This window comes from Panthera uncia, chromosome B4 (genome assembly GCF_023721935.1).
Source record: "Panthera uncia isolate 11264 chromosome B4, Puncia_PCG_1.0, whole genome shotgun sequence".
NCBI classification, from domain to species: Eukaryota; Metazoa; Chordata; class Mammalia; order Carnivora; family Felidae; genus Panthera; species Panthera uncia.
Genome location: NC_064809.1, coordinates 109,046,692 through 109,062,212, shown reverse-complemented (window position 1 = coordinate 109,062,212; position 15,521 = coordinate 109,046,692). Strand labels below are relative to the sequence as shown.

Below are 15,521 nucleotides of genomic sequence, written 5' to 3'. Positions count from 1 at the left end.
TCCAATAGCAAATATTTGCTTCCTGTAACATACAGCCATATGGTAATACTGACTCCATGTTGGGGAAAAGGGTGGATTTAAGATGGTGGTGCTACAGGTAGCAGACATTGGGTTGGATTATCAGATGCAGACATGTGGACTTGTCTTATCTCTTAATATTCATTTGTAAAAGGCTAAATAGTCCACAAAATACGGAAATGGTTTGTAAAACATGATTAAGTCTTGGTTTTTTAACTTAAGCACTAAGGATAGATGAAAAAAATAATTCAGAGAATGTATTTTTTTAATAAAAAATAGGATTGAATATTTAATTCCAAGTCTCCCCATTGATCAGACTTTTACCAGCTTCTCTTTTAGCATTAAGCAGTTGGCAACATGTAAACTGCCCACTTATTCTGAGCTTTTGGTGTTTCCTTGTCATTGCCTGTTATTTTGTCTTAGCTTTAGTAGAAGGCCGAAGATACAATTAAGTCTAGGAAAGAATCATAATGCTTTTCTACCAGTTCTCCCGGGGACAGGGCTAGACTTGGAAGCAGAAATTAAATCTGACAATGCTGAATGATGAGTTAGGTATAAAAAAACCAAACCAAAACAAAAAGGTAACAGTTTATCAAAGAACTTAAAGTAAGTGTTATCTAACCCATGGTAATTCTTCCAGTGGCTAATATGTAATTGGCAATGGGTAGTGTCTGGACTACTGAAATAATCACAACTTTTCTTTTCTTTTTTTTCTTTCTTTCTTTTTTTTATATACTGAAAGGTTTGTTGATGTCTGCCATCACAGTTATCATTCTAGTGTTATATTTTGTAATTGATACGTTCTGGGTTCAGAAGAGACCATGGCTTGCCGAGTGCACACCGATTTATATACAATATTTTGTGAAGTTCTTCATTATTGGAGTTACGGTTTTAGTGGTCGCCGTGCCGGAAGGCCTTCCACTTGCAGTCACCATCTCCCTGGCTTATTCTGTCAAGGTAAGCAGAAAAGAGCTAAGTACACTTACTAAGTTTAAAGCCTTAGTTGGTCGAGAAAATTCACATCTGGTTACTCTTTTTCCTGGTTCTGAAAGTAGGAGCTTTCCATAAATTTAGTTTCCTTTAGAAATGTTGTCACAGGTTTCCTCCTCCCCTCGCGCCCCTCCCCCACCCCTCTCTCCCTTCCCCACCCCCCACTCCCCAAGGTGAAGGTCTCTGTTCATCAAGACTTCTGTATTTCCTCCCAGGGCAGCCTGGACGCGACACCCAGCGCAACCCTGCTAGGCAAAGTTCTAGTTTAATTTTGACTGTATGGTAGTTATGTTGCAAGTCACATTGCCTCCTTTTTCCTGTCTGTAAAATTCAGGTGTTTGTCATTCACCTGTGGGACAAGAGCCAAGAGGCTTCTCTCCCAAGTCCAAGCTTCTAAGGCCTCCTTGTTTCCACTCTTCTGCCCTCATCACAACACAGCCAAGCTTCCACACAGTAGGCAGACTCCTTTTAAAATATAATCCACCCGTGTTATTTCCTTGCGTAAAACTCCAGTGGCTTCTCGTCACACTTAGAAAAATCCAAGCTCACTGTGGCCTGCAGGGCCCAGGCAGTGTGGCCCTGCTGACCCCTCGGTGCTCATCTTGTACCTGTGTCCCTCTGGTCCAGCGTCACCAGCCCCCCTGTAGTTTGTCACATACTTCAGGGCCCAGTCGTTCTTCCCGTGGATCATCTGCTCTTCCTTTATTCAGGTGTCTCCCGGTGTCACCTCTGGAAGCTCGATTCTTGTTTTCCAGGTAGAATTCTAAACCTGAGCTTTGACACCTTTGCCAACTACTGTTTACTAAAGTCATCATCTGGTTGACGATTATTAATTTATTTTTATTAGTTTTATATCTTAAATGGAAATGGTGGATTGGATTTTTAGAAAGGTTTACTTTGGATAATTTTGATCTTTCAAAATGGCTTTGCAGGTAAAATTATACTGAATGGAAGAATGCTTCTGTTGTCAATTTTCTGATGTTAATTAGCTCTTCTCCTTAAGCAGTAGTGCTGATGGTGATGAGCAACAGAAGAAACAGTTTCAGCTTTAGCGCTCTGATCTTCAGTATTCCAGCATGCTTTGCAATAAGCCTATTAGGATAAGAATATTTTGCTTACTGTTTGGGTTTATTTTCTTTTCAGCCATTTAACATCTTCCGTTTCAAAAATAAAATAGTAAACGTTTTCAGGGTGATGAAGTGTAATCATCTATTTGTCCTGTTTTTTGATATTTTGAAATAATTGGGGTAAATAAGTTTTAGATGATCATTTTATCAGTACTGTCAGTTCATTTTGATAGTCACCAATAACATTAATTTTTCAGTTGATCAAAAGATGTAGGCAGAATTTACATTTCTTTAATAGAAAATGAGTAAGAACATTGTAACTACTGTTCTTTAGGCTTTAATTAACGGTTTAGCCCAAATGTTACCAATTACTGCTCTTTTTCACGGAGATGTGTTGTATTTATGGATGCTTTGTTAGTACTTTGCAAAGTGAAACAACTTTTTTTCACTGTAGAACTTAGTTTTTTTAGTATTAATATTTGCATCAATATTAATGCAAATCATAAGTAATTTCAGAGGGTACACCTTTTTCTTCCCCATTTTTATTTCTTCCAGGAACCAGTTCTTGCAGTATCTAGCATGTTAGCAGTCACAGAACATACTTGGTAAAACAGCTCTGTGTGGTTTTTAACCCATTCTTCATTTTTGAGAATGAAATATCAAGCATTTTAATTCGAATGCCTTTTGGGGCTACTGTGAAAACTCTTGGTTGTTTAGAAACTATGTGTTTTTGTTCGTGTAAATTAGAGGAGGAGATTATCCTAAGGATGAGAATACCAGGTGTCTAGTATATGGAAAGGATAAAAAAGACCCACTCTGGTTTTGATCTGTTATGTCAATCTATCAGAGTCAAAAGAAGGGAAAAAAAAAATCAGACAACTGCGTGCCCACCGGCTCTGTATTTTAAATGATAAAGCTGCTTTTTCCTTGGTGATTTGTTTTCCACTTTGTAAGGAGACTTAATCCTTAAATGTAATATATTTTTACAAGGTTGTAAGTACCTTTGTACTTGGGAATACAAATTGTCAATGCTCTTATAATGTGAAGACACTTACAGAGGCTGTTGGGGGCATATAGTCAACATGATTTGCATATGAGTACAGGTATCTGTATTCATTTACCAGATTATGTTATATAGTGGTAAAAAAAAAAAAAAGATTGAAACCACAGAAAACTGTTATGCTCTTTAGCTTTATTTGAATAGGTCAAATATACTAAAATTCTTCCAGTTGGTGCTTTATACTGTGTATTTGTATGTAGCTGGGAGTTTTTGTTCTTATTTTAAAGCATTTTACAATTTTGTGTAATGAGGTGATTAGTTTTGTATGTAGCTTAACTAGGTTTTTGTTTTTGTTCTTTTTTGTCACCATAGAAAATGATGAAAGACAATAACTTAGTAAGGCATCTGGATGCTTGTGAAACCATGGGAAACGCTACAGCTATTTGTTCAGATAAAACAGGGACATTGACAATGAACAGGATGACAGTTGTTCAAGCTTACATAAATGAAAAACATTATAAAAAGATTCCTGAACCAGAAGCTATTCCACCAAATATTTTGTCCTATCTTGTAACAGGGATTTCTGTGAATTGTGCTTATACATCAAAAATATTGGTAAGGTTTCTTTAATAATTAATTTATATATGAAAATTAATTTTTAAATGTGTAATGATTAGACTATATGTAGCTCTTCAGATCTACCCTTATTATATATAAATTGAAGAACTGAATTATGTTATGTTTTTAAAAGTCATGTGTTCAGTTAAGTTTCTTTGATACAATTTGTATTATGAGTAAGATCTGTTGATGGACTTATATCTTCTATTTACTTGTATTTTCCTCCTGTGTTTTGAATGTCCCGTGTTTAGAAACTGTCAAGACTTATAACCAGAGCAAGTTATTAATTTTAAATTCTTACTAAGCCTATTTTGTGAAAGTCCAGATTATCTTCCTGTAGAATTTTCTAGAGAAAATTTTGAAGCCAGATTTCAACTGAGTATGTTTTTATATATGCTTGCCATATGCTGTCTTTGCTTTCTCAGTAGATCCTACCCCTGAGGTCATCCTTAGACCTTTTGAAACTAACTCAGTAAAGTAATTCTAGACTTTGTGCTGCCTTAAAATAAAATATTTTTAACTTTGCAAGTTAAAAGTCTTATTTACAACCTGAAGTATGAAATTTCTTGAGTTGGTATGTGTTCTATTGATTTATGGAGGAAGACCATGAACAAAATTGATATTGCAAGTTGTCTAGTGAAGATATGCATGAATTAGATTATTGGACTGAAAAGTTATGGGATCTTGGTTCTAGATCTAGCTTTGCCTTTTACTAGCTAAAAGTCCGAGCTTCGCTTTCTTCAATTGTTAAGTAAAGACTATCACATCTGCCCTTATTAGTGCAATGGCAATTATATAAGGTGGTATTTGGGAAGATACTATGAAGAAGTAAAGCTTTTATGTATGTTTAAGGCAACAGTGCTCTATTTTAATGCATTACTTTTATTTTAAGTTAAAAAACTTGTAAAGTAGAACGAATTTTGAGTTAATGTAAATGTTCAATGAAAACAGGAAGAGAAAAGGAAAGGAATTAAAATTTATGAAATCCCACTATGTGTCAAGAACCAACTGTAAGCTTTACATGCCTTATCTCACTTAATTCTTGGGTCATAAGTGCACCTGTTTTCCAGATGCTAAAGCCAAGGAACACAGCAGTGGGGTAACTTGCCAAAAATTCACATAGCTAGTAACTGGCAGGGCTGAGATTGGAATTCATGTCATTCTTGCCCCAGAGATCCTTTCTACTGTACCTTTTTGTGTCCCTCTTTGAAATGCTGCTATTAGAAGTTTCCTATATAATTTTGTTTTAGAATGTCGCATTCTATTTTACATTATAAATTAAACTGTCATAGAGAAACAAGATGATACTAGCTTCTAAACCTTTTTCTCTTATAGCCACCAGAGAAAGAGGGTGGATTACCTCGTCATGTTGGTAATAAAACTGAATGTGCCTTGTTGGGACTTCTTTTGGATTTAAAACGAGATTATCAGGATGTTAGAAATGAAATCCCAGAAGAAGCACTGTACAAAGTCTACACCTTCAATTCTGTTAGGAAGTCCATGAGTACTGTCCTGAAAAATTCAGATGGAAGTTATCGAATATTCAGCAAGGGTGCATCTGAGATAATTCTGAAAAAGTAAGAGTAAAATGCTTAGATGAATAAATTGCTCACTATAGTTGCTTTATGGAATACCTACTATGTTGCTATTGTTGCTATTTCATTTTTTTTGTGAACATCAGGCATTTGATAGGACCTCAGAGCTTTCCAGTATATTTTAACGGTATCTAGATACTTGCCCATGGTGTTCTGCCATTTTCATACTTCAGCTTCTTTTATTTCATAGTATTTATCTATAGGGAAACTCTGCCCATTACTTTCAATCTGGTGGACTTTATAAAGTAAACCTTGCTCTTTGTTTTTAGACATGTTGATTCCGTGGTTATAGAGGATCATGAAAAATAAAAGCCTCCTGGGAAGAAAAACTCAAGTTTACATCTTCAACGCAGCATTGTAGATAGTGAACTCGAAAAATGTGATGGATGAATTATAGATTAGTTTTTAGAACAGCAAAGCATTAAAACTAGTAGATCTTGAGAATTCTCCAATCAGGTTTCGTATTTATGCTGCTGCATTGTCATATTTAAATATCTCCTGTCATTTTGAGTCATTATCTTTCTTTTTTATTGTCCTTTTACAGAGCAGTAGTTTCACTTTTGACATTACACATTTATGTATAATTTGTCTGATGTTTATATGTTATTACAGGTGTTGAAATTATTTTGGTTTCCTTTATTCCAGAGAGAAGTAGAGAATTTAAAACCAATTTAAAAGCAGCTTTGGAAAATTAAAGCTCATTTGAAATTAAAACATTTAAAAAATTTTTACTTTTAATTTGCTTATGTGTAGATTATAATCCAGCATTAACCTTAATGAATACTTGACAGATTGTACTCTAACAAGTTTAAGAGACAGGTCTGTAAATAAATCACTGAAAAGGCAGCATATGACAGATAGGTACAGTTTTAGGATGAGTTCATACCCTTAAGAAGGATGTGACACTTCATTATTTTTTTAAGAAATCTCAGAAGTAGGATTAACTTTAAGGTCTTTTATTCCAAACATGTGGCACTTTAGAAAAGTTTTGGCATAAAGTAAGAGCATCAAGGGAAAGGAAGCCGCATCAAAGGGAAGGAGGTGGGAATATGCTGGCCATATTGGGGAGGTATCTAGTTGCATAGTTCAGCTGGGTAATAATGGGTTTTGTGACACACACGCCACGTAGAGCTTTCTTCCCTTAACTGTACACTTGGTTATCTGATTTCAGTATGAAAGTTTAGAAATCTGTCTCATCCATGGCTTGCTGAATACCAGATAGGTGGTACAGGGAGGTTTTTGAATCAAAACCGATCAGGCTTTTTGACCACCAACTCTGCAACAGTGAAATAAAATGATGCATGTGAACCATCTAGCTAGGAGTCTGATAGATAATAAGTATACAGTAACTAGTCCTACAGTGATATTTACATTTTGTCATGGGGCTCTTACACCTTAGGCTGAGCAGTAAAAATGAAGTGGGCCAGATGATGTAACTGGAGTATGTTTTCCATCATCAGGGAGTAAGGTGGGTTGGGGGGGAAAGAAAGGATGGACTGGAGACATATTAATTAAAAAGCTATTACAATAGCTGTAGCTTCAAGTAAGAGCCTGAAGAAGACAGTAGCAGGGGGAACAGAAAGAAGAGGGACCATTCAGGAGGTACCATTCAGGAGACTGTTACAAGGACAAACAGAGGAGACTCAGGAGCTGATCATATATAAGTGGCGAGGAAAAAGGAAGTGTTCAGGTGAGATTTAAGATTTACATTGAAATTACTGGGCTGACGTTGATGTTAATATTGAAAAGGCAGCGTTTAGACTTGCATGCAGTAGATTTAGGTGTTGGTACAGCATCTGAATGGAGTTACCGAGCAGTGATGGAGAGCTTTGGAAAACCATCAAAACAGAAGATGTGGATTTGACAGTCACCTGCCTAGAACAGGAGGAGGTCGCATCACCAAGGGAGAGGAGCAGAGAAAGGAGTCATGAAAAATAAACTTTAAATAGGGAAGTACATAGTGTGACCTTTATTTACTACATAATTAAAAGTTTGTAGTTAGTGTCACTGAAATTGAAACTATTTTGGCATTATCTCTCTCCTTCCAATAGAATGCTTATTTTAACAACAAGTTATTTTTTTTCTTTCATGGTTAAAACAATATAGGTGATGAAACAACATCTCAGGTAAGGGGTTGATTGAACTTGGCTTTTTACTTTAAAAGAAGAATATTTGTGAATTTTTTTGTTAACGTTAATGCCTCATTCTGTACCAGAATGGACAGGTGTATCGTGTATTCTCTTCTGCCACTAGGGGTTCTTTGCAAAAATGTAAAAGCCTTGCGTTTCCAAAAGAGAAGGTTTAGAGAATATCTAGAGTAACTGATAAAGTGGAGAACTATCAAATGAGAACCATAAAAATTTAGAACTGTTTTTGTAAAGGGGAGGGTGAAAAGTGAATGTAATTTAAGTCTGTAGAAATGCAGCATACATAATTTCTCTAAATTCCAGTTGTCAGATCCTATGATTTCTAGCCCTTCCCATTCACTTAAGTGGCATTAACCATTATTTTTGTTAATTATTGATGTTTGGATTCAACATTTCCTTTTAGGTGTTTCAAAATCTTGAGTGCTAATGGTGAGGCAAAAGTGTTCAGACCAAGGGACCGTGATGATATTGTAAAAACAGTGATTGAACCGATGGCTTCAGAAGGCTTGAGAACCATATGTCTTGCGTTCAGAGATTTCCCAGCAGGAGAACCAGAACCCGAGTGGGATAATGAAAATGATATTGTCACCGGCCTTACGTGCATTGCTGTTGTGGGGATTGAAGACCCTGTGAGACCCGAGGTGGTGAACCGTTCCGTGCTCTGCATGTGCAGAATCTCTCAACCCCAGGGCGTCTAGGCACTGACTACAGCCACTTTTCTAGTAACCTTCTTGGTGTTTGTGATTTAATTTTTTTTTCTGTGTCAATCCAAAAGGTGAAAATATAGTGCATGTGATGCATATGCTACCTATGTATAGTTTTTTTCTTTTTAAGTTTATTTATTTTGAGTGAGAGAGAGAGAGATGGCAGGGATGGGCAGAGAGAGAAAGGGAGAGAGAGGATCCCAAGCAGAGGATCCCTTTGCTGACAGCACAGTGCCCGTTGCGGGGCTTGACCTTACACACCACGAGATCATGACCTGAGCTGAAATCAAGAGTCAGATGCTTAACCGACTGAGCCATCCAGGCGCCGCCCCCCACCCCCATGTACAGTTTTTAATTAGACCGCTTCCCTTGAGGATCTTACGTACTGATAGCACCATAACCTAACACAGTACCTTGAACTCAGTAGGTTTTTCCAATCATATTTATGTTGAATAATAGATGCATTAAATTATGTGTTTTCATAGTTTGTAGACCACCACTGCTCAATAGAACTTTCTTGTGATGATAGAAGTTTTCTAGATGTTGTTCACCACAGTAGCCACTCACCACATGGGACTTAAGAGTTTTTGAAGTATGGCTGGTACTACTGAAAAACAGAATTTTTAAGCTTTATTTAATTTGAATGGAAATATCTTGTTATCATACTGGACAGCATGCATCTCTAGACTTTGTTTCTCTTCTTTTTATTTTAAAGTTTATTGAGCAACTGCTGTGTGCCAGTCACTATACTAGGGTACTATAGACATAAAGATTTTTGAGATTTGTTCCCTGGCCTCAAAGAAGTCACTCTTGGGTGGGAATGAGCAAACATGTAAACAACATGAGCCCCAACTTTGTCTAAAGCAATAGCATCTTTTTATTGAATTCTTACTGTGTGCCAGATACTATGCCACCTGCTTTACATGTATTATTTCATGTTCACCTCTATTAATTATTATTCTAATTTGACAGATGAAAAAAAATCAAGGTGTGTAGAGGTTAGCTCTAGACCATAGAACTAATATGTTCAAATTTTGGCTTTGTCTAAAACACATGTTCTTAAAAGACCACTATGCCATATATATATATATATTCTTTAATATTGAAAATGTTTCTTTTTTTTTAAGTTTATTTGTTTTGAGAAGGGGGGGGGGAGAGAGAGAGAGAGTGAAAACAGGAGCAGGGGAAGGGCAGAGAACGAGGGGGAGAGAGAGAATCCCAAGCAGGCTCCTCACTGTCAGCAGCACCCAATGTGTAGAACCAAGTACTTCTTTAGGAACTAGAAATACTGCAGTAAACAAAATTGTCATGAAGTTTATATTCTAGAGAAGTAAGGAGGCCAAACAGACAAAATAATAGGTACTTAGTATGCCAAGAGAAAATATATACTGTGAGGAATAGGGCTTGGTCCCCACCCTCAAAGGCTTTATATTCTGACTGGCATGTGGGGGTAGTTGGGAGGGTGATATCAGATAAGACAATTACAAGTGTGAAAAGAGCTATAAGGGATAGGCACAGGGTGATGAAATAGGTAACTGAGAGAGACCATGTTAAGAATGTCTGAAGATAAGACATTTGTATTGAGATCTGATGGCTGAAAGTGAGCCTGCCATTTTAATAGTTGTGAGAAGAATATTCCAGGAAAATGGAACCAAAAATACAGAGAGGCCTGATGGTGAGAAAGTCTTAGCCATTTCAAAGATAGAAAGGAGGCCAGTATGGCCAGAAGTATGGACAAGAAGGGGCAGATAGGATTATCTTTGGTCTTACAAAGACAATAAGGGTTCTGAATTGTATTCTGAAACTCAGTGGGAAGTAATTCAGGCTGGGAAGTGACATGATTTGTGTTGTTAAGAGACTATCTTGTGTACTGTGTAAGAAACAGAGGAGGTGGAGCAGGGAAGCCAGAAGATTATTGCAGTGATCGCAGGCAAGAGATGGTCATGCTTAGCACTTCATATAGTGTGGCAGGGCAGATGAAAAGAAGAGGATGATTTCAAAGTAAATGGAGGTATAACCAATAGGAATGGGATATACTGTTGGGTTGGGATATACTGTTTTTGACATTGTTGAGGTGTCTGAAACATCCAAATGTATGTCATGTGGGCATTTGGACCTAGTAGCCTGAAAGTGGCCTAGGCTGGGATATCCACATAAGGGGTTCCCAGAGATCTCCTGGGGAAAGTATAGCTCTACAATTAGATGCCCTATAGAGGACAGTCTGCTTGCATAACTGGGTGATGGTACTACCGGTGGAATAAGAGAATCAGAACCAGCCTATATAGAGATCAAGGTAAATTCCGTTTGGGGTTTTAGAGTTTCAAATGCTTATGAAATATACAGGTGGGTAATGTTTCCCAACCTGTGGTCAAAGGGAAACCAAAGTTTTATACATGGATTTATGCCTTAAATCTTACCTAAATGTAGTATTAAATCAGGTGTCTACAACTTTTGTCATTTGGAAAATATATGGCTTTTATCATGCTCTTGGCATTGAGGTTGATGGGAGAGTTTCATCTTTTTTTAAACATGTAAGTGGCACTTAATTTTTTTAGTATCACCAAATGAGATGGGTACTTTCAGACTAAAGTGAGACAACGTGATATACAACAGCTTTCTCTTGGTGGGTATTCTGGACTGTGCATTTCTGATATAGAGAATTTTGATAAATTAGGTATCTAGAATAAATCCAGCTTTATTGCATTTGCATAGGTTCTTGAACGTGGTAATTGGCTTCTCTTCAGTTTCCTATCTCTAAAAGTGGAGGTAGTTTGTCAGCTTTGAGTGGAAGTATTTGGTGTGGTTAGTGGGCCATCAATAAATGTTAGTTTGTCCTTGTTAAATATTATTTGCCACATCTTTTTAACCTGAGAGCAGCTTCTTCCTCTTATTCATTGTCTCCCTATTTCAAATGATCTTGGGATAGCACCCAATCAGTGAGTTCTTGGGTAGACAATCTTGAGTTATTTTTTTTATCTCCAATAAGATATCCAAATATATATTACATTTATACAGCAAACCAATGTTTTCAAAATCAAATTTTGATTTCTTTTTTAAATAGAGGTATGCACTATACAAAGACACAATTTTGTGTAGATAGAGGTATGCACTATACAAAGACACAATTTTGTGTAGATAGGCCATGAAAGCTGCTTCCAGAGACATTACATTTAAACTGTATTTATAAAAGATATCATAAACTGTCAGCCTGCAGACCAAATTTAGCCTTCAGTCAAATTTTCCTTGGACCGTGTGTGTATGTGTGTGTGTTTAAAGAGTTATGTATTGAGAGACCATACACAAATCTAGGTTTCTGTTTTCTCTTGAAGTTGTAGATTCTATCAATATTAGATGCTTACTCCACCATAGTGAAAACAGGCTGGAGCGGAATCTCTCTCTCATGAGGCATTAGTTTGGGGTTTGTAACTGTCAGAGTCTTTTCCTCATTTATGTTACCCACATGGCTCTGTAGGCATTTGCATTTGCATCTGCATCCTCTGCTCTAGAGGGATCAGTATGGATTTCCTGTTAGAGAAGAGTAGGGAAGGATTTTGTAGGCAAAAGGAATTGCTAGAACCAGAGACACAGAAACAACATATAGATTATTCATCCATCAAGTTGTGTAGTAGAGGAAAATTGTAGATAAACTGGAAAACTATTCTGAGGCTCAAGTGTGATACTTTATTATACTAAGAACTTTGTGGTTTATAGTATAATAGTAGAGGAATCGTCACGTAATTTTAAGAAAATCTATTAGAAGAATAATTCTGTCAAGTCTATCAGATGTTTTACAGGAGGAACAAACGTAGACAAGGATACCAGGTAGAGGGAACAAGGTGCCGGGAAGGTTTGAGGTAGAATCCACAAGATTCCCTGTCCTTTAAAGATGGATAGGATAAAGGAGATGGAAGACGTCATGATGATGGCCCTTAGGTTTCTGTTAGATACATAGGTTTAAGAAACATCGTCCCCTTTTTGGACACCCAAATTCCAATGTCCACTTCTCTGATGGAATTATGAACCCAGCACTCACAATGAGGTGGGAGAAAAATGTAAATTTGAAAGTTATTAGCACATACATGACAGTTGAAGTTATAAGAGTAGGTAAAGTCATCCTTAGAAGATAAGGAGTGGGGGGAGCGGGGGGCGGGAAGCGAGCCACCCATACTATACTCTCAAGAATACATCAGCATTTTACTGTGGTGTGGTCTGGGCAGTAAACCCAGAAAGGTAGAAAGCCAGCCAGAAAAGAACTGCATAATGGTTGGGGAGGGGGAGCATTTTAAGAAGGCTTTGGTAAATAAATAATGCAAACATAAAATAGAATCACAACTGAAAATGAAGCCTGAACTAGGACTGTGGCAGTAGAAGAGGAAAGAAGAGATTATTGGGAACAATTGAAGAAATACTGAATATATTGAGATGAAATTTAAATTTTCATTATCTGTGGGACGATGCAGTAATGCATTATGCAGTGGGTTCCCCCCCCTCTGGAAATATTAATTTTCTTTCATAATATGATTTTTTTTCTGTGTCAACCAGGTACCAGAAGCAATAAGGAAGTGTCAGAGGGCTGGAATTACTGTGCGGATGGTCACTGGTGATAATATTAATACCGCTCGGGCTATTGCTACCAAATGTGGTATTTTACATCCTGGGGAAGATTTTCTATGCTTAGAAGGTAAAGATTTCAACAGAAGAATACGAAATGAAAAAGGAGAGGTAAGGATTGTTTTTTGGTTTTTGGTTTTTTTATGTTGATAAATTTTTCATACATTAGGAATTTCATTCAACAAATAACATACTGAATATGCACCATGTGTTAGATATCACCATGAATAAATGCAGCCTGCACCTGAAGCACAAAAACACTGAAATTTTAGGATTTCATGATCTGGAGATTTTTCCTAAAGGGACAAAAAAGAACACTTCTTTTTTTCAGTCTAGGCCAATTTCAGAAGTGTATGTGTAAGTGAATGTGGGAGGAGGAATTTGAAAAGGTTGATAACAGAGCATATTTTAGGGCACCTCAAACTCTTCTGAGCTTTTTATACTGTGCTAAGGAGTTTTCATTTTCATAGACAATAGGAAGATTTTTCTAATTTTGATCATATACAGTAGCGGTTCTCAACCTTGAGTATGCATCACAGTGACGTGGAGAGTTTTTTAAAAACCTTGACTGCTAGGCCCCAACCCAGAGTTGTTATTTGATAAGATGATAGGCTTGGTGCCTTGTTCAAAAATTTGCATTTCTGACAAGTTCCCTGGAGCTGCTGATGGTTCTGGTCTGTTAACCATACTTTTGAGAACTGCTGATACATATGCCAGATTGCTAATTGGGGAATTATAAAACTAGATTTGGGTGCATTTTAACTGTCATAAACATTTATAGATTGAGCAAGAGAGGATAGACAAGATTTGGCCAAAGCTTCGAGTACTTGCAAGATCATCTCCTACTGACAAACATACACTGGTTAAAGGTGAGTAGGTTTTACAGTTATTTCACAATTTCTTAATAACAGAAATGTGTTCTCCTTCTGAAAATAGTAATAGATACTGAATAATAGATTTATTGACTCTAGGATGTTATCTTTTCCAATAAAGTCTAAATACATTTCCTTTTTATTTCTTTTAATGTTTGTTTATTTTTGAGAGAGAGAGAAATAGAGCATGATTGAGGGAGGAACAGAGAGAGAGGGAGACACAATCCGAAGCAGACTCCAGGCTCTGAGCTGTCAGCACATAGCCTGATGTGAGGCTTGAACTCACGAACCAGGAGATCATGACCTGAGCCGAAGTTAGACACTTAACCCGCTGAGCCACCAGACACCCTATGAATATAGTTCCTATTCACACCTTTGGTTAATTGTGTTTATCTTCAGTAAAACAGGATATTGCTCCTAACGTAACCTTAGTCTCTGGACTTGGTCCTTGCCCAGCGTCTCAGCAGTTTTCATTTCTCTATGTGTGTTTGTTTCTTTTTAACCTCAGGTCTGTAAAACTGGCTGGTCAGGGTACTCTGCAGAATCATCTTATTAATTAAAGGGGAGGTTTTTACAGCAAAAATATTCCTTTTGTTTCAGGTATAATTGACAGCACTGTCTCAGAACAACGCCAGGTTGTAGCTGTAACTGGTGATGGTACAAATGATGGCCCAGCACTAAAGAAAGCCGATGTTGGATTTGCAATGGTAGGAACTTACCTGTTTACGTATTCAGATATAATTTACTGGCTGGGTTGTTTGTTACTAAATTGCTATTGATATTAAACTCTGTACCTCAAGATTTGAGTCCAAGTATGTCTCTAAATTGATATATAAGTCTGAGTAGTTTGTAACTACATTTATTTGATGCAGTGAAATCTGGCTAGAAGGTGACTCTTGAACACTTATAACATCATGCATTTACCTTATACTCTGCAAAATGTATATATGTATCTGTCATCTGATCTGAACCTTTCAGCAATCCTCTTAAGAGACAGGCTTTGAACAGATGAGAGAGGGAGTGTGTGTGTGTGTATGTGTGTGTGTATGTCTAAGTTAAAAATATGATTTGAGAATCTTCCACTCAACTGAAAATGTCTGTTAAAGAGTCACTGAATCATCATTTCATATATAATAGCTATAATCCTCTTCCTCCCCCACAAGTCTTGGATTCAGATTTGATTATTTAAAGTGCTAGAAAATCTCAGCATTTCATTATTATTTTCTTTTACTCTAGCCATAATACTGATAGTGTACTGATTAAGTATTTACTATAAAATTGCTATCATGAAATATCTGTACTACATAAGTGTTTAATGATTGATAGTAGGTTTTTCATATCTTTAAATCAATTTCTTCCAGTTTTTTAGTTTTGGAATGAATCTTTGTATTTTCAGTGCTATAGAAAACTTGTACTCTATTTTTAATTTTATTTTATTTCATTTTTTGAAAATACAGGTCCATAATCACAATTCTCAAATCTAAAAGTCTGAAAACTGAAATTTCTTTCCTAAATTTGCAACAGACTCATTTGACTCCCAAACTTACTCTGAACTGATGTGAGGAAGTTACTTGTCCCACTTAATATGAACCTTCATAGCCATTGTATAGGTATTAAAGTTTTTGAGGGGAACTTGCCCCCTCTGGGTGAATTTGTGATGGGAATTATGTGCCTCATTATCTCTCTAAAATATGGGAGACTTGAATCATGAAGCATAGTCTGGCCCTACAGGTTTCAGATACAAGATTATATATGTGTACCAATGTTTATTTGTGTAATTCGTCCCCCTGATATTTTGCTGCTAAAATAGGGGTTTAGCAGAACCATCACCATGGTGACAGCCTTTCAGCTGGCATGAGAGAGATGGAAAGAGGAAATTCTGTGGGTGAAGTGCTCTCA

The 15,521-nt window shown here is 36.7% G+C and overlaps 1 protein-coding gene across 4 annotated transcripts in view; it reads left to right on the top strand.

Moving 5' to 3' along the window:
* ATP2B1 (ATPase plasma membrane Ca2+ transporting 1) overlaps nucleotides 1-15,521 on the top strand; it is a 129,633-nt gene that overhangs the window by 91,322 nt on the left and 22,790 nt on the right. For all 4 annotated transcript variants that reach the window (XM_049626068.1, XM_049626072.1, XM_049626070.1 and 1 more), the window contains exons 9-15: nucleotides 761-975; nucleotides 3,448-3,690; nucleotides 5,029-5,270; nucleotides 7,839-8,076; nucleotides 12,682-12,861; nucleotides 13,532-13,619; nucleotides 14,223-14,329. In XM_049626068.1, coding sequence (XP_049482025.1) covers nucleotides 761-975; nucleotides 3,448-3,690; nucleotides 5,029-5,270; nucleotides 7,839-8,076; nucleotides 12,682-12,861; nucleotides 13,532-13,619; nucleotides 14,223-14,329 — 1,313 coding nt within the window. The remainder of the gene's footprint in view (nucleotides 1-760; nucleotides 976-3,447; nucleotides 3,691-5,028; nucleotides 5,271-7,838; nucleotides 8,077-12,681; nucleotides 12,862-13,531; nucleotides 13,620-14,222; nucleotides 14,330-15,521) is intronic.